The sequence below is a fragment of the Thermobia domestica genome, chromosome 13 (assembly GCF_964235325.1).
Source record: "Thermobia domestica chromosome 13, izTheDome1.hap1.1, whole genome shotgun sequence".
Classification (NCBI taxonomy): Eukaryota; Metazoa; Arthropoda; class Insecta; order Zygentoma; family Lepismatidae; genus Thermobia; species Thermobia domestica.
The window spans coordinates 211,628,225-211,646,576 of NC_137466.1; the positions used below are offsets into that span (position 1 = coordinate 211,628,225).

At 36.7% G+C, this 18,352-nt stretch overlaps 1 protein-coding gene across 14 annotated transcripts in view; it reads right to left on the reverse strand.

Annotated features, from left to right (window-relative positions):
* The window catches only part of LOC145668991 (ATP-dependent DNA/RNA helicase DHX36-like), a 157,964-nt gene extending 145,756 nt beyond the window's left edge, over positions 1-12,208 (reverse strand). For 5 of the 14 annotated variants that reach the window (XM_081737311.1, XM_081737307.1, XM_081737306.1 and 2 more), the window contains exons 1-2: positions 12,047-12,205; positions 8,206-8,272 (exon numbers count right to left, since the gene is read on the reverse strand). In XM_081737311.1, coding sequence (XP_081593437.1) covers positions 8,206-8,236 — 31 coding nt within the window. In that variant the 5' untranslated portion in view covers positions 8,237-8,272; positions 12,047-12,205. Of the gene's footprint in view, positions 1-8,205; positions 8,273-12,038 lie in introns of all 14 variants that reach the window. The other 9 variants (XM_081737309.1, XM_081737300.1, XM_081737308.1 and 6 more) reach the window with 7 other exon arrangements.
* Between the last annotated feature and the right edge of the window lie 6,144 nt (positions 12,209-18,352).

Genomic DNA, 18,352 nt, shown 5'->3' on the forward strand with positions numbered 1-18,352 from the left:
TACGTTATCAGAAACAACAGCCAAAAGAAGGTTCGGTCACTCTCACTCTGAAAATTTCGAAGTTCAAGAGACTCCTTACAGGGGGCGACCAATTACAGAAAAAAATCAGGCAAAAGTCAAACAAGACCGGCATGTACACAATCATAACATCGCCAATGACGTAAGCATTCATCACCCAACAGTCTTGTACCATTTGGAGAAAGCTAGCTACGAAAAGAAGCTGGACGCTTGGGTGCCACATGATCTGACTCAAAAAAAAAAAAAAAATTTACTCAATGGAATTTCTATCTGCGAATCTTGGTGGGAGCTGTCCCGGGTTCGATTCACGGTGGGGGCACTCGGTCGAAAAAGTGTACAACGCTTTTTCAGGCCAGCCACTCTGAATGAGGTTTTCCTCATTCACATCAGGTATGTGCCGGGGTGGTACCTAACACATAGGTCCCAGGCCGCTTACCTTTTCCCGGATAGTGTTCTCGTCAAGGGACGTCATCCTTTAAAACGTGACGGGCTAACATGTCCACAGATGCCGAAAGTTCAGAAACCTCTTCTACCTGCGAATCTCTACTAAAGCGCAACGAACACGAGCCATTTATGACGCGGTTGATCACGAGTGATGAAAAGTGTATAACCCTTGACAACAATGTCCGAAAAAATCGTGGTTGAAACGAGGAGACGCTCCACAGCCCATGGCAAAGACCATACTAACGCCCAGCAAGGTCATGCTGTGCGTTTGTTGAGACTGGAAGGCCATAGTGCATCATGGGCTGTTGCCGCCGAAAAAACGATAAACCCGGACCTGCACTATCGACAATTGGCGTGAGTGCAACTAACAAGTCAAAAGAAAGGGTTGTAACCAGTCATCAGAAAGTGTGTCATATACCACATTGACAACGCCAAACCGAATAAATCCTTAATGATCCACCAGATATTGAGAAAACTTGGCTGGGAAGTTCTAATGCATCCACCATATACTCCGGATATGGCATCGTCAGATTATAATTTGTTTCGGTCTTTGGTATTAGGTTAGTTTCAAAAAAAGGCCTGTGAAAACCACGCGTCAAGTTTTTAATCAGAAACCACAAGCGTTCTACAGTGGAACTTTACGGTGTTGCCGGAAAAATGGTAGGTCATAAAACAAAACAATGCATACGTTGTTCCATAATATTATCTATATATATATAAAAGAGAACGCACAAATCCTTTGTTACCTCATCACGCTAATACGGCTGAACCAATTTCTTTTATTTTTGGGGGTTATTAGGATTTGGACCCTAGATGGTTTTTATCATATCACTTTAATTTTTAATTACCAGTGTCTTGAGATAATTGACCATTCAAGTGTCCATAACGTACAAATCCTTTGTTAGTTCATCATAGGTAAAAATAAACGTATTTATATGCAACCCGCATGACCGTGTCACTCGGCGGGTTAACATAAATGACAGGCGATATAATGTTAACATTTACTGCAATCTACTATGGTTTTTATCATATCACTTGAAAGCGAAAACTTCCGGGGTGACCGCAGCGAAGCGGGGCGGGTTAACATAAATGACAGGCGATATAATGTTAAGATTTACTGCAATCTTCTATGGTTTTTATCATATCACTTGAAAGCGAAAAAGTAAAAATTATCTAAGTAACAAAGTTTATTGCGTTCCGGGGTGACCGCAGCGAAGCGGGGTGAACGCTGCTAGTTTTTAAATAAGAACTAGCTGAACCTGCGCTCTCTACACAGCGCATCATTCGCATATGAGCATAAATCTCCTTCTCATTCCTCACAATATATGTACATGTCCCTTTACAGACAGAAGTGAAAGACGTCTTAATAAAAAAAATAAAAAATAAAAAAAATCGGCAAGGGGTATCATAAAGGGGAAATTTTCTTGATTATTTTTTCTCAATATCTCGCACCGTTTGCAAGATTTGAGCGTACTTCCGGTTGGAGTTTCTAATTCATGTATGACCAGTTTTCTTCTTGCATGCAGTATGTAATAAGCAAATACATTACATATACAATTAATTATAATGTCAGTTATATATGGTGTTCATTGGATAAAACACTCAAAAAATAAAGATTTATCTTAGACTTGAGAAATGGTTATCCTTCCTTTTTCACTATTATTTGGCCATGGAACAAACGCCTGAGACATATACAACCCCAATGTAGAACATTGTGGCGTTGGAATGTATAGCGCATAGGATATGATGCTTTAGATTTTTTTTTTTTAATTTCAACGCTTCCAGTGTACCCTAAAAAAATGTAATAAATAAGTAATGTCCATGTTTTTTTAAAAAAATATTCAATTAGAACTGGACAATCTACGCAAAATTTCCAATCGATCAGTGAAAACGTCATCTTTCTAGAGCCTGTAGTTTCCGATCTCATTGTCGAAAGGACTGACCACAAACATATAATAGTTTAAAAGAACTCGGAAGATGGAAGCACAATTCACATGCATTGATTTTAGAGAAGGCTTATTAAAATACAAAGGCTTTGAACAATAATTTTATATCATAAACTTTATGAAAAAGATATAGTTAACTAATTTAGACTATTTAAAGCACAAATACTCAAAATGTTTGTCTCTGTTAAACGTGAAATCACACATAACCGTAAATGAAAGATTTCAAAGCCCACGTTATAGGTTGGATCTCAAGCGCTTTTAATTGCTATTGTAGCATTTTAATAGATAGATAAATGTTTTCTGAATTTTGACTTCCAAAAGTTAAGTACTTTTTAGACAACCTAATATGCTGTTGATACTTGGTGTGATGAAAAAAATACGTGAGTAATTTTATTAGAAATATCATTGGTTAGCAATGCACTTATCCCAACGTTCAATCCATGACTGGAAGGGCGTTCAGCTGCTCTCTCAATGTCAGGAACGGTGTCCAAACGGTTTTAATTTTTGGGAAGAGCCAAGAGGTCGCGTCATGGAGAGTACGGTGGATGTAGACAAGCACGACTACTTTTTCGGCCAAAAACTCATGTTCGAGAGTCAAAAGTCGGGGAAGAAATTGCTTACTTACTCTTCTCATTTCCAAATCGGTGGTTAAAATGCTTTGTACGGACCCGTAAGACATGTTCAGTTCTTTGGAAACCTCTCGAATAGTTATTTGCCTGTTTGAACGAACACTCGAATAATTTTTTGCCACTTTTTGCACGTTTTCTTCTGTTTTTGAGATTAATGAACGTCCCGAACTCTACTCGTCTTCTACCGATTCATTTCTGCTTTTAAATTGCTCATACCATTTGTAAACAGTGTTCAGAGCTACAGCATTACCGTCATACACCATTTTCAACATTTCATGATTTTCGTTAGCATTCTTTTGCAACTTGAAACTAGTGTTGTAAAAAAACGGTTTTTTTTCTGTGAAGTTTTTTTTTCAATAAAAAACATCGTTCTTTTTCATGTTTTTTTCAAAAGTCTGTTTTTTTTTCTGGCAACTATTATTTATTGATTTATGTTGCAGATTATTGAAATAATCAATAGAACTTGAGTCGAAGCCCTCGTAACTTACAAATCGTTTGTTTCTTTGTACCTATACGAGCAAAATTGTGTGATTATTCCTTTCGACCCCAGGTCATTTTTGGCGTTTTCCTACATTTCCAGTTAGTGACTTATTGCTCAAAAACTATTCATTCGATTGATATGGTTAAGGCCTTGTTTTTAAGAAAATGGATGTGGCTATTTTTTGGTGTAAGTTGTATTGCAGTGTTGTCAACGGGTGAGAAATTATTGAGAGAAATGTAGGGGTGAAAATTTACAAAAAATTCCCTAACCAAAATTCAAATTTTTTTTTCTAGCACCACTGCTGCTATATTTGTTCAAGTCACCTAAACAAATCTTTGGTGTGTTGACAAGTTACAGTGAAATCCTGAAGTCGCTGGCTTCCATTCAAAGAGGGAAAGAAAAAATTCTGTCATACACATGAAATGTTGACACTTTTTACGCCTCAGAAGCAAAAATCAAATATGCCGGGGTAAAGCTTCTCTAATTATCCTATTGAAACTTTTTATGGTGCGTTCTGTAGGGCAAAGAGGAAGCTTTCAGGTAGTGGTACGTTTGTTTCAATGTAGTCAGTAAAAGGGTAATAATAGAGGGGAAAAGGGAAATTTTCCGAATTTTTCACCTAATAGCGGGAATTAATCGTTTTGGCTGGAAACGCTGCCATCAGACAGACGAAAACTATCTGAAAATAAACCGTAGTGCTCCAAGAATATATCCTACAAGTATCATGGCGATATATAACAAAATAAGCATGAAATTAAAAAAAAAAAACTCTCATTCTACCTCAGAAATTCACCATTTTCTTACCTTTTCTAGAACATGGTTTATTATAAACCTCAACTGTACTTCCCCTAATTATTCTAGTAAAACTTTTTATGGTGCGCTGTGTAGGCTAAGGATGAGGCTGTTAGACACTGGTACATTTGTTCGAATGTAGCCAACAAGAAGGAAATAATAGAAATAAAAAAGAGAATTTTTTCCAAAATTTGCCCCTAAAATCTGGAATTAAAATTTTTTGTAGCTAGCAACACTACTATCAGACACACAAACTATCTTAAAATAAGCTTTGGTATCCCTCTAATATATCCTACAAATATTGTGACGATATCTAATAAAGTAAGCATGTCAATAAAAAATATCTCATTCTACCTTTTAAAAAATCAGTTATCTTTCCAATTAGAGAACAAGGTCCACTGTAAACCTCAACTGTACTTCCCCTAATTATCGTATTGGAACTTTCTATAGTGGGTTGTGTAGAGCAAAGACGAGACTTCCAGATACTGGTACGTTTGTTACGATATAGCCAACAAGAGGGAAATAATAGAAACAAAACATATAATTTTTCCAAAATTTCCCCCTAAAATCTGAAATTAAAATATTCTGTAGCTGGCAACACTGCTACCAAACAGACGCAAACTATCTTAAATTAAACATTGGTACTACACTAATATATCCTACAAGTATTATGGCGATATTTAAGGAACAAAGCTTCTAATTACCAAAAATATATTACGGTAAACAGAAAAGTAAGGGAAAATTAGAAAAATCAAGGGCTAGAACCTAAATACGAATTTTACGTGCGCCCCCTAATTACCCCATTGTAATGACCTGTACTTTCGTTTGTTAAGTAAGGACAAATGTTCGATTGGCGTAAGTTGATTGCACTCGGACGTATAGGTACGGATTTATAAACAAATATTCCTAATTTTTTGCCCAAATATAGGAGAATTTTAATTTCCCTAATTGCCAACACTGCGCGCAGGCCCGTCCAATTGATGTCAACAGTTAGATATCCATCCGAGGTATCTACCTGGCAAGTCTTAAGGATCTTTTTTCCAGAACGAAGGAAGCTACAGGGGAAAAAAAGTAAAGGAAATTCGAAATTAGAAAATTCTCGAATTTTTGACTGGGGTGAAATTTGAGAAGGAAATTCGACACCAGAAGAAAAAGAAATTAATATGTTAAACTATAGTCCAACCACATTTTGCAAGAATAATATCCCGATATCTTAATTAGTGTCCACACTGGAGCGGATTAAACAAGTGACACACCTGTGTATGCCACTTTGGCCACCTGGGCCACCGAGTATACATTACATTTTTTTGACTACTAACTCGTGTTGTTGTTGTAGTTATAGTCTCGACTAATAATAATATCGTTGTAAACAATAACTTTATAAGGAAAATTTTCTCTCCTTTTTACATCTTAGTTCCAACACTGTTGGTGAGAAAAGTAGGGTGTTTCAAAATAAATTTTGGGGTTTTAAGTCTTCGTAGTACTTATTACATTTTACGTACAATTATAAGCAATGCATCAAGTAAAAGAGCACCTCAAACAGTCTTTGCTACAAGTGTTCAATGTGAGATTCATTCGTCACACGGCACACATCTAGTCGATAGGCGAGAAAGGCCCATAAACTTTCCGTCATACGACACAAAACACATTCAATTTAGGGGAGTCTCGTTTCAACTGTACAATCTCCTGAGGATTTGCTGACGGCCAGATGCAAACATTACGAGTGTTCACATTAGCTCTTAGGTGAAAGGTCGATTTATCACTGAAGACGACACGATCCAGAAAATCTTCATTGTTATGCAGGAATATTTCACTTGCGAAATTGGCACGTAAACCGTAGTCTGTAGGCTTTAGACCTGTAGCAACTGCAAACAATAAAGACGTAGTTGCAAGCGTCTCCTTAATATTCTTCACACAGACGGTTGCACTGTACAGGTTCAGTCTTTATTAAAACACAAAAAGCTTTCTGCTCTCTAATCTCCATCTTTGCTACTTGCTCTTTCTAACGGCAGACAGAAGAAACAATGCATGTACATGCGTGCGTACAAAACTGTTTGAGTTGCTCTTTCATTTGATATAATATTTATAATTGTAAGTTAATTCTAATAGATACTACAAAGTTTCAAAACCCTAATATTAATTTTGAAGCACCCTGCATTACTTCAAATTGAGTCATCCTATAATCTAGTCCTAGTCAATTTGTCGCCTCGTGCAATGGCATAATTTGCCGCCTCCCCCTTTCTTCAGAAAGAACAAATCTTAGAAGTCATGATTTTAAGTATGCTACTCCAGCATGAACAACAAAGGTGAGGGTAAGTGCAGTCGAACTCAGAACGGTTTAAATACTAAAAATGCAATTACGTTGTGTCTGTTTTTTCTTTAAATGTTAATCTATTATGATAGTGAAAGATAAAGCAAACACACCTGCAGAGGAAAGATGGTAATCCTTTTTATAGAATTCACTATCGAGCTTCAATCTCAATGAATCAGTTTGCAATTCCAGTGCAACTAGCCATTTTATCTTTATTTCTTGATTTTTCTTCTACATCTTCTAACATTTTTTTAAAAATTGTTTCTATCTTCAATGATAAGGAACTTGCTTCTGACAAAAACAAGACTACTTTCATATCAAAACTGTGATAAATGGAACAGATATTCACTACTATTCGAGAATTGAATTCTTGCATTTGACAATAATCAAGCAATTTGTGCTCGGATTTATTCGAACATTTGCTTTAGGATTGTCCATGTGGCCTTAAACTAATGCAACCTAAACATAATTTATGAATGTTGTATTCAAATAGAAGGTCAGCTTAGTAAATGTAACTACCATCATCATGAAGTCTGTTTCAAACAAGAAATATTTAATTTAAATAATATACTTATGACAGATTTTGCCGGACCATCCAATCTTGCCGTTCCACGCAAATGCACGTGTTGCATATATACAGTGGCGTATTTAGGGGAGCTTCCGGGCTTAAGCCCCGCCCCCCGAAATCTTACTTACTATAGTAAAGTATATGAAATATCTTGCAGAATTTTCACATTTTCAGGCAAATCACCCCGAAAGTTAGCAAAGCCCCTCCCGAAACAAAATCGTAAATACGCCACTGCATATATGGTAGAGCCGGCTTTGCATATCACATATATCTAGTCGACAAATTATTTATATATGACATTTAGAAAAATACTATTAGGCAAATTAGTATTAGTTTTTACCTTTAGACAAGATATTTGAATTTTATACTGCTCGTGACATTATTTCGTACTTATTAAAGGCCTGCATTCACGAAAAAACAAAATTTCATTTCTACTTTTATTTCTTAGTTGATATTGATGAAAACTGCTGAAACCCGAATTGTTAATAGGTATGGTATTCATGTAAATTGTAAAATATTTGTAGCGTATCAGTATCTAGCGTTTAATTTATATTGCATTTTACGATTATTACACCTACATAAAAATATTTCATACTTAAATAGACGTAAGATGCATTACAAATGACTGTTTGAAAAAAAACGAAATTTAGAAAAAAAACGAGAGCCAATGTTTTTTTTCTAAAAAAAACGTACATTTCTGAAAAAATACGAACCGTTTTTTTTCTATTTACAACACTACTTGAAACAGAACTTAATATTCACGTGTTGTTGATGCGCGACAGACATGGTAAACACAACCTCACTCTAGCGGCCTGGACGCTGACTGACAAGTCAAAACAAGTTCCAACTTGACGCTGCCTGTCTCAATCGATCAGGCTATCGACAAAGTACATCAAACGGTTGTAGCGTCAGCAGTTGTTGATTTGAAAAAGAAATCACCGTATCTTTTTATCACACCTTTTATACGCACATACGTTACAGTAAAATTTTAAATATAGCTTCAAGGTTATACGTACCTTCATCGAATGGAGGAAACAGTCTTAACATCGGCGCAGATTTTGTTTTTACAATTATTTTACGGATCTGTAATGAAAGAAGTTAAAATAATAATGTAAGAAGCCAGAAAAAAAAATATTTGAGTCTCAGTTTGCAAAATCACTCCCTCCCAACGCACAAATGCAAAAACAGAGCAGTTGCAAAATATGCACTATTCTACCACTCATCATCGTATCAATCGCGTGTAAAAGTACATATCTTCTGTTCACTTGTGTTTGGTTCGGTTGGGGGGGGGGGGGGGGATATGTTCTGGTCATAAATCAACTTTTTACTCACAAAAACGATTACACACTTAAGCTATTATTGTTTCTCAAAAGGATGGTATAACCACAAAACAAGACCTATTTATTGTAGCACACTTAACACTGCAACAAGCCATTTCACTCAACAACTGAACCCAATTGAACTGAATTAATTCTACGTACAGCCGCTAGAGGAAAACGTATTGCTTCCACCTACTTGAATAACAACGATTTTAATATACAGATTTCGATTGATGGCATGAAATCCAACAACTTGGTGTTTTGACCCTAATAGATGACTTTATTTGATCATTTTCTCCAATGTACCAAACCATTCACTTGGACTAACCTTGGTATTCATCTGTTATTTGTACTAAACTATACTTAACTGGCCAAGTTTTCAAAAAAAAAAAAAAAAAAAAAAAAAAAAAAGTGCATTTTTGTTGATGACTGCACAATAATGTTTTAAAAGTGATTCTAGTTATGGGGCGTTTACACTTAGTCGATTTGCGTTCGATTCAGTTGAATTGACGTCACTTTCAACTTAATCGACCGTGTAAACGGGACTTCAACTTAATCGCTCGTTGATCGAAGGAGACTAATCGACTGGCAACTGAATTGAAAGACGTTCTATTTTCTGTGGTTGAAATAATTGAACACATTCATAGATCTGATTCGGTCTAGTAGCTTCGATTTAGTGGCAAATGCAGCGAGTCGATTTAGTCGTACGACTAAATCGACCAAGTGTAAACGCCCCATTAGAGGTTTGCATGTATGCGGATAACCTCATTAATATAGCTTTATATATATAAAGATTTTAAATCATATTCAAGAGGAGCATATCTTACGGCAATAATTTCTCGAATATTACTTTCAGTAGAAATGAACGTCTTTTTCTCGGTAACGGGCTTTAACTACTGGTTATTCTATATATATATACTAAATTTATAGCATTATGGTAGTGCTTCTGATTCAGATGAAGAAAACAATATCTCTTCAAATGGTAGGGCGTGCTGTAATTGGAGCAATATTTAGGACCTATTAAACACAACAAGTCGGATGCCTATGTTACATTTTCACATTCTTTATACATCTCTTATGAGGCTTCATTTATGTTAATTGTGTATAGAATAAACTGGAAAATTGTGAGTAATAACCTGGAAAAGACGAGCACTTAATTGATATGGAGCAAATAAGTAGAAACCCTCACCTCATATAGCCTCAGATTGCTGTCCCGGTTTTTCGTTTACAAAATCTGGCAACCATATTCTAAGGGCGCACGTCAATACCCCAGTTGCAACAGCTAAAGTTGGGTGACGTAACTCCTTATATCCCACACATAGTTCTTTAAAAATTCAACAGTTTCATTAATTACCTCCTAATGCTTTCTAGACTCTTTCGATTTTCATGCCACCTACCCACAAACTATGTAAAGATCCATAAGTGCCTGCGAACTTCTATATTAAAACCATTATTCCTAATAAGCATCAAGCGAATTAAGCCAAAAAGTCACTTTAAGTTATTATCACGTCCATCCCGGTTCAGAGCAGCATGAAGCTGGAGGCAGACGCGAAGATTCGTTTGTAGAGAGCAGGTTCGTTAGCAAAGTTGAGTAGGTGCACAAAAGAAAATAAGTGCGGAAAACACGCTTCTACCCGTGCTAGGTGGACGCTACATGCTATTTTTGCATTACATGGCATAGTAATGAACCGCACTTTTGGGTTAAGTGCCGTATCGCCGGACCAATTTTTGGAAATTTACCGGGTCAATTGGAGAATTTATTTAAGTTTGTGAGGAGGAATGAGTGAAAGTGAGGTAAGTGAAATAGTAAAAGTGAAGTAAGTTGCTGTTTTTAATGTAAGCGGCACTGTATGTGGAGGCGGAAGGACTATTTCGAGGAGAGAGAAATTTCTTATGATATAGTAGCACGAGAGGCGTTGGGAAGAAGGAAGAGCATTTCGAGGGGTGTTTAGCGGAGTATTTATTTAAGGAAAGGAAACCCCAGTAAACTATTGTACACGATTTTCTTCTTCAAATTGGAAAAATTTACAAGTTTGAGTTTTGAAGGTGACTTCTAACTGAACGTATTTCTGCACAGTGTACAGAAGCTGTATTGTATGTTAACATGTGAAGCGTTGCAAGTATGAAAGCATGACAAGTCCTCTTGAAATTTTTTTAACCGCTAAAACCCACAGTTGTCACCACCCTCGCTTATGTGTATACCCACCGTCGCTGACGCGTCTGCTTCCTTCGGAAGGACCCCCTCGTTCCGTTCGTCCTCCCTGCTGCGCTCCTGCCTTGACTCTGTTAGATACCATTTGTGCTTTTAGTGGCTACCTAGCACAGATTGGTTTGTGTTCCTGCACTCTGGTTTTTATGCCCCTAACGTAAAGTAACGTCATCCAACATAATTTAATGTAATCCAACCAAATATAACCGAATGCTTTTTTTGTTTGTTTGTTTGCTTTCAAAGTGGTCCGGCGATAAGACACTAATTCCGCAAATTTTAATACTGTTCCTATGTGCACCAGTCCCTTACATGTTTTCTGTCCACATAACTCCCATTCTTCCTTTCTTTCAATATTAACAGATTATACTTGTAATATAAAGTCTTCATATTCTTAATCAGCGCTATTTTATATAGTACAAAAATGGTGTTGGTGCAATTTTGGCATACCACATTTTGGAAAATTCACAATACTGGTACATTTTGCATGAAAAGATATAAGAAACAAATTTCTGCAGATGACAGAATTAACTACAAAATAACAACGCTGTATTTTAGGTTTACAAGTGTACATTTACTAGTGTAAAATCATTACAAATGTTTTACGACGGATAAAATGAATGCAGATGATATTATTACATGTTATTTTCCCCGGCAGTGTATTTCTAAGAACAGACAGAAGCTAAATTTTATGTTTATAAGTGGATCGTTACTAGTATGAAACCATGACAAGTGCTACTGAAACTTGTATCATTGCCAAAACCCACTTCTCTTCATTGCCCTCGCTTACGCGTATAGGCACCATCGCTGACGCGCCTGCTACCGCGCAGTTCCAGCTTCGCTCTGCTCTGACTTGGTTAGATGGTATTCGTGCTTTTTAGTAAAAGCCTAGCAGAGAAGTTGGTTTGTATTTTTTGCACTGTAGATTTTATGCTATACATTCCAAAGCTGTATTTATACGCAAAGCGTACCAAAAAGAAATTTAAAAAATTGTAATATTTCAGCAATTACTTCTAGCGGTCCCCTTGAATTTTATCAATGTCTAGTGAGATATTTCATGTTGCCCACCGCAAATCTTTTAGGGGACAATAAGAAGGATATGTCAAAGAATGATATTTTTTCAACAATTACTTCGAATGGTGTGGCAAAAGTAAACCTGCACGACAAAAATGACGCATTGACACTAATTAAAATGTCCAAATAGCAACTATAAAATATCTCTTAGTGCGTAATATTTTCTCTAGTTATGCACACACAAAATAAAATTCAAAGCAAACACACATTAGGTAATCCTCTGAACGCATTCAAGTAAAACACCTTATACCTCTTTACCTAGGACAAAATATTTACATTAAATTATCAATACTTCTATTCCACATTCACCACCAGCACAACAAACTTGAATACTGAGAGCCAGGGAGGGGAGGGGACGACCTCCCAGCAGACAACCGTCAATACTGAAATACAGAAAAGGAATGGTGCAACCATGCTTGTCATTGGCTGTTGATATTTCTTGTCTTATCGCACGCAACGGGAAATACCCGATCAATTCCACCCAATCAAAATTTTCCACATTTCTGGAGATTTGTAACACAAAACTAAATGTTATCATAAATCTATTTACTGAAAGAAATTTTTAAAAATGGAAACTATGCTTCTGGTATTTATTCTGTTTTTCACTTCGGTGCTTCTATTTCACTTTTTTTTTTAAATCTTTTTTCTATCTAATTATGGCAATTTTGCAAATTAACTTTAGATTCGCAATATATCTATTCTTGGAAAACTTATCACTGTAAGTATGTATTATGATACGTGAGCCAGTCGAATCAGTAAAAATTTTTGAATGGTCAGGAGTGAGTGACCTAGGGATTTCATCAGGGGTCAATGACCTAGGATCACCCCTCTTGATTTTGGGAGGGATACCTTAGTCCACTTTCTAAATTTTGGAAGGGATACACAGGAACATCCCATTAATTTTGGGGACGGGTACCTAGGACCACCCTTAAATTTGGAAATTGTCCCAAAAATAGGATTATGAGCGTCACCGTTACGTCACTATTAGACTGTGTGTGTCTCTGTTGAGAGAAATGAAAGAGAATACGACCTCCTACTTATGATTATATACACTACGTAAATAATTCTAGTAGAATAAAAACTTCCAATTGCATCAAATTAGAAACGAACGAGATATTTTTTGGCACAACAAAAATTCTTTTTTCTCGAAAACTACGCCAGAAAATCTATTCCCAATCATGTCACTTCGTTCATTTTGATGGTCATAAACAAAATTTACCCTGTATATTGTCGTCTTAGTAGTATAACAATGAAAGATTGGTTGGTATATTCCTCAGGATCAGTTTCACCACAACAGATTATCACAGACATGGGCGACTCTGTTATGTTAAAATTGGGGGGACGGGGAAGACTAGAATACTAGTAAACCCCAACTAGGTATAAACTGGAATCTACTTTACTAACGGGATCCCTTCTTTCTACCTTTACCAACACAATTCACCATAATTTTCTTTCGTTACTGGTAGCACTGGCGTCTCTGGCATGTAAACTTTGGGGGGGGGGACAGCAAAGAAAGTGATTTAAATAGTAGTACCTAGCCCAACTTGTTTATTTATCTTCGATTCCATTTGTTACCTTTTTGCTTACCTTCACGGACTCTCTTGAGACATATTAAGAACTCTGTTACAATCGTTTCATAGCCTGAATATTATATTCCAAATAAATATAATTATTATTATGTATATATTATTCTGTCGTTAGTAAATAAACTAAATTAGATAGAATGTTGAACATTTTGTGCTTCAAAATATTGGGGGGACGCGTCCCTCTCGTCCCCCTGCCAGAGACGCCCATGACTGGTAGGCTACCTTCCCGCCCCCCACCCCTTCAAAGAGAGGAAAAATTAGTTTATATGTAATATTGTTCTTAGATAATTTTTTTCACCTTGACATTCCTACTCAGTGTTCTTAAACTCAGTGTTCTTAAACCCATTTGCATTTTCAGTTTTATAGTCCTCATATATTTCGATTTTTTAGCTAACAAAATCTTAACTCTCTGAAAGAAGTCTCACGATGACACTTTTGATTTGATTTGATTCGAATTTCGATTTTTATTTTATTTTCCTTCGTCTTAATAAACTCAAAAGGCATATTATCTACCTTTGTGTTGTTTAATATAAATTTAATAATGCTATTTGAGTATAATTAACTTTATATTAAACAACACACAATGAATCATCCTCGCTTACTTCATTTCCAGTTTTAATATCTAAAATATACAGTTTATACTTGCTATCATCCCACTTCTCAATGTATTCTTTCCATTTTCCTCCATTTGTACTTTAGGATAATTTTCATCTGTAGTTTCTATATTCCCCTTTGCTCCCTTCTATTAAATTAAATTCACTTTCATATATATTATTCAAATTTTTATATCCTTTTTAATTCCTCTTGTCACCTTCGCTTCTATTGTATATTTTGCTGTCTTTGTATAGATTTCCCTTCTTCATTCTCAGACCAACTTTCTATACAACCTTTCCTTCCCTTCTGCAGTCTTTCTTCCTCATGGAATCCAATTGTTGTTGGTTAAACAATGAAAAAAGTGTGTACCCGCAGCCGAGGCTACTTTAACTAACCAAAAAATGTAATTTTTTTTTAAAGAAAAATTTCTTTAAAAGTGGCACATTTCAGGCGGACATTTTAATCACATCAACCTAATGCTTAACAACAGACATAACTTTTATTTGTTATGCCTATGTTTTTACTTCTTCCATAGAGATCTAAACACTTTCAGCATTGATCAATTTATCTCGTATTCAAAATATTTGGGGAGAACGCGTCCGCTTGTTCGCCCGCCAGAGACCCGTGATCATAGAGCATCAATTTTTAAGTTTACAAAAATTCGTTCTTTTCCAAAACTACGCACAAGGGATATATATATATTATTTTGTTCAGATGCGTCCGGAAAGTAAGTTTCTCTAGAGCAGTAAACACAAAGATACAGTGACCTTGAAACATTTACGAGGAATGATCAGAAAGTATGTTTACAAAGCCTGCAGTGAAACGTGTATATATAATTTCATACAGCCAACAAATAGTACATACATTAGGTTATTTTTCGATATGGTCTTCATTTCGGTTGAGACACTTGTCGCATCATGGTATGAGTTTGAAGATTCCCTCCTGGTAAAAATCCTGTCCTTGCGTATTCAGCCACGTTGTCATTAAGTGTTTCGCCTCCAAGGTGAGCTTTCAAGTACGGGAACAGGTGAAAGTCGCTTGGAGCGAGGTCCGGCCTGTAGGGAGGGTGGTCGATGATGTCCCAGCGAATCTGCTTCAACAGCGTGGTAATCTTCTGGACTCCTCGTCGGTGACGTTTTCTCTACCACCCGCAAACTTTCGATACCATTCTGCAACATGCTGACGAGATATTACAGTCAGCGGGCCCGGCCCCCCCTATTGTATTTATTAGTATACAATATTTTGCATAATTTGAGTGCAATTTGACTTAAAATCTTCATATATATACCTTTTGTATCTGAATGCCCCCCCCCCCAAAATTTACAGAGAAATCGGCGCCCTTAATTACAGTCTCTCGTTAAACCTCTATCAGCTGCCGGTGAATTTCAGCCGCGGTTACATGTTTCGCTCAAAGAAATCAAACAATTGAGCGGACTTCTTCGCGAGATCAGTTTTCCAAACAAGTCGCCATTTGTGTTTACATACAACTAGCGCCATAGGTGGCTGAAACTCTGCAATGTTGCCAACTCCATGTATTAAAATTACCACACACTCCTTATTCCTCTATAACAGATGAAGCTCAACAAATATCGGCTTTGTAACTTTAGTTTATGGTACTTCCTTGTAGTACTGCATATACAGCACAGGTGACACTACTTTTTAACACTGGAATTCAGACACTCGTTACCGTGAGACCAACTTTTTGTTCCAATGTCATAAAAGTCTCCCACGTACAGTAGCGTAACTAAAGGCTTGGAGGCCCTCCCGCAGACAGCTTGAACAGGAGCCCTTTCTCTACGTCCCACTTCATGATTTGGGGGCTCCCTGATGGCTTGAGACCCCCCGCAATGCGGGGCCCTTATTTACGCCCCTGTCCATCTATGATGGATCCAGTGACAGTTGCTTCGGAACCACACCCAGCGCACAGTTTCTTGAAACCCAGATGTGTCGTTACAATTTCGTGCAACAGAATTCGGGTGGTATAACTGGCTGCTGAGTTGCGAAGTGGACGGCCACCTCTCGTGAACCTGGTGTAATAGCGCATTGTGGAGAATGGTCACGATAACTAAACTCAGCAGCCAGTTCCCACGGATTTCCTGATTCCCGTTGTACGAAATTGCAAACCTGGGTTTCAAGAAATTGAGTGGCAGGTGGTATCGAAGTAACTGACATTAGTTCCTCTCCCAGGAAGCTGACTTTTGCAACTTCGGAGTAAGAAAAGTTGATCCTACAGTGACAAATGTCTGAATTCCGGTGGTACGGTAAATATTTTGAATTGTATTTACTGCCTTACTGAAACTTACTATCTAAACCCACCTCGTAACTCATTTTTGGGCATTTCCCCCCGTTAAATGCTAAGAATATTAGCTTATCAAAAATTTTTTTACTCCAAAAGTTCCTACACCACATTTTTTTCATAATGCTTTTGAATACCGAAATCGAAAGTTTTGTGTTATTCTATTGATAAATAATGATAATAATTTCAGATATAACGATCCTTCTTTACAAAAACGCTGGAACAATTAAGTTTTCCATACTATTCAGTTTATAGCTTCAAAATATCTGACTTCAGTAATTGTTATTCTGCAGTTGCTACACTACTACCATATTACGACAATTCCACAAATTTTTGAAGCCTGGGTACCAGGGATTCCGCCAGACCCCCAATGGGGGTTTCATCCCCCTAAACTGCGAGTAACACCCCCTAAACTTCTGCCTTGATCCGAGCCTGAATAGGCAATTTTTCACAATTATTTCATGTTTTGTGCAAAGAAGTCCTATTTGAATATAGAAGCCTCAAACGATTGAAAGAATAACTTTCTTCAAGGGATTTCTAATGAAGCTTTCCTGTGAAGAATATAAATGCATTATATTTCATAATTTGTCAGCTCTGGCAACAAACTGTGTGCTTCTTCCAATCGGTACCGCTTCAGTGGAAAGATCATCTTCAACAATGAATAGAATTTTAACTTGAAAACGGTGCCGGCTCACTCCAGAACACGTTAATAATTTGAAGAAGGTGTTCTTGGAAGGATCTTATTACCTGATGTTTGAAGTGAAAATAAAAGTGTTGATGCTGATTTTGAAAATTATGTAAATTGTGCACAGGCCCGTATCCACGGGGGTCTAGGGGGCCCGGAAGCCCCTAAATTTTTGCTGCCCCCCTAAAATTTTCACGGTAGGCTTGCAAATGAACTATCATATGGTTGGATCGGGCCATCTCTAACTTCTTTCGCCCCCCCCCCCCCTACATTTTCGGGCTGGCTACCGGCCTGGTTGTGCATACGAGAAATGGTTGAGAAGTCCTATACGAGTGGCATCGGTTCAGTTGGGCCACGAGTGAATCAAAATAAATGAATTTGCGTTTCAAAGAACATTTAAGAACTTGGAACAGTGATTTTCAATCTTTGTAAGACTGAGCCGCGGTTCACAAGTATGCTTGTAAATATAGTTCCAACACTTTTTTTTTTTTTTTTTATTAGGATCACAAAGAGCATTTAACTTGGCTATTAAACGAACCCGCATAAGGCATGTATATGTTACAAAGTAGTGTTACAATGTGTGAAAATGTGAAGAAGCCTAATGACGGTTCAGAGGAGAGTTTGTCAAAATATGCATACCGTAGTCATCAAGACTATTAATACATTCGTGAATATATGAGTCACATTGGTAAAAAAATTACAAAACTACAAAGTACAAAATATATTGGCTATAAATTTAAACGAATTTAGTTACCTACAATGTTGCGATAAAAGGTACACTCATGTCCAAAATTATTGTCGCATGTCTATAAATGTGTTGTTGTAAGAATATAATTTAACAACGAATTCGCCCGATATTTTTTAAAATGTTAGTATGTGTATAATCGACAAAGACATGTACGTGGCAAATTTCATGTCAAAAAAGAGCAGTAAATAAAAACAATAAAACGAAAATAAAACTTTCTTGTTCATTTAGCCACATTTTGTTTTACTCATTCTAATTTTAGTATTTATAATTCTTTTCCTATGAAATTTACCACAAATATACATTTCCCAATTATACATATAATATCAGTATTAAAAGTAGCCTGCAAAATCATTATCAAATTATATTCTTACAAGAAGACAGTTATAGATATGCGACAATCATTTTGGTTATAGATATGCGACAATCACGCTCACTGACACCTGTCACAGCAGTAAAGCTAACAACATCACTCACACTCTAACAGGGATCGGCACGTTGTAAATATGAATACACGTTGCCTTGCTTGGTTATTTAATAAATTGCCACCTCTATGTAATCGAAAATAATATCCAGGTGAACAGACACTTTGATTTTCTTTGCATAGGACGCCATATTGCACATCTACAGCAGAAAACAACTCTCGCTCTGATGTGAG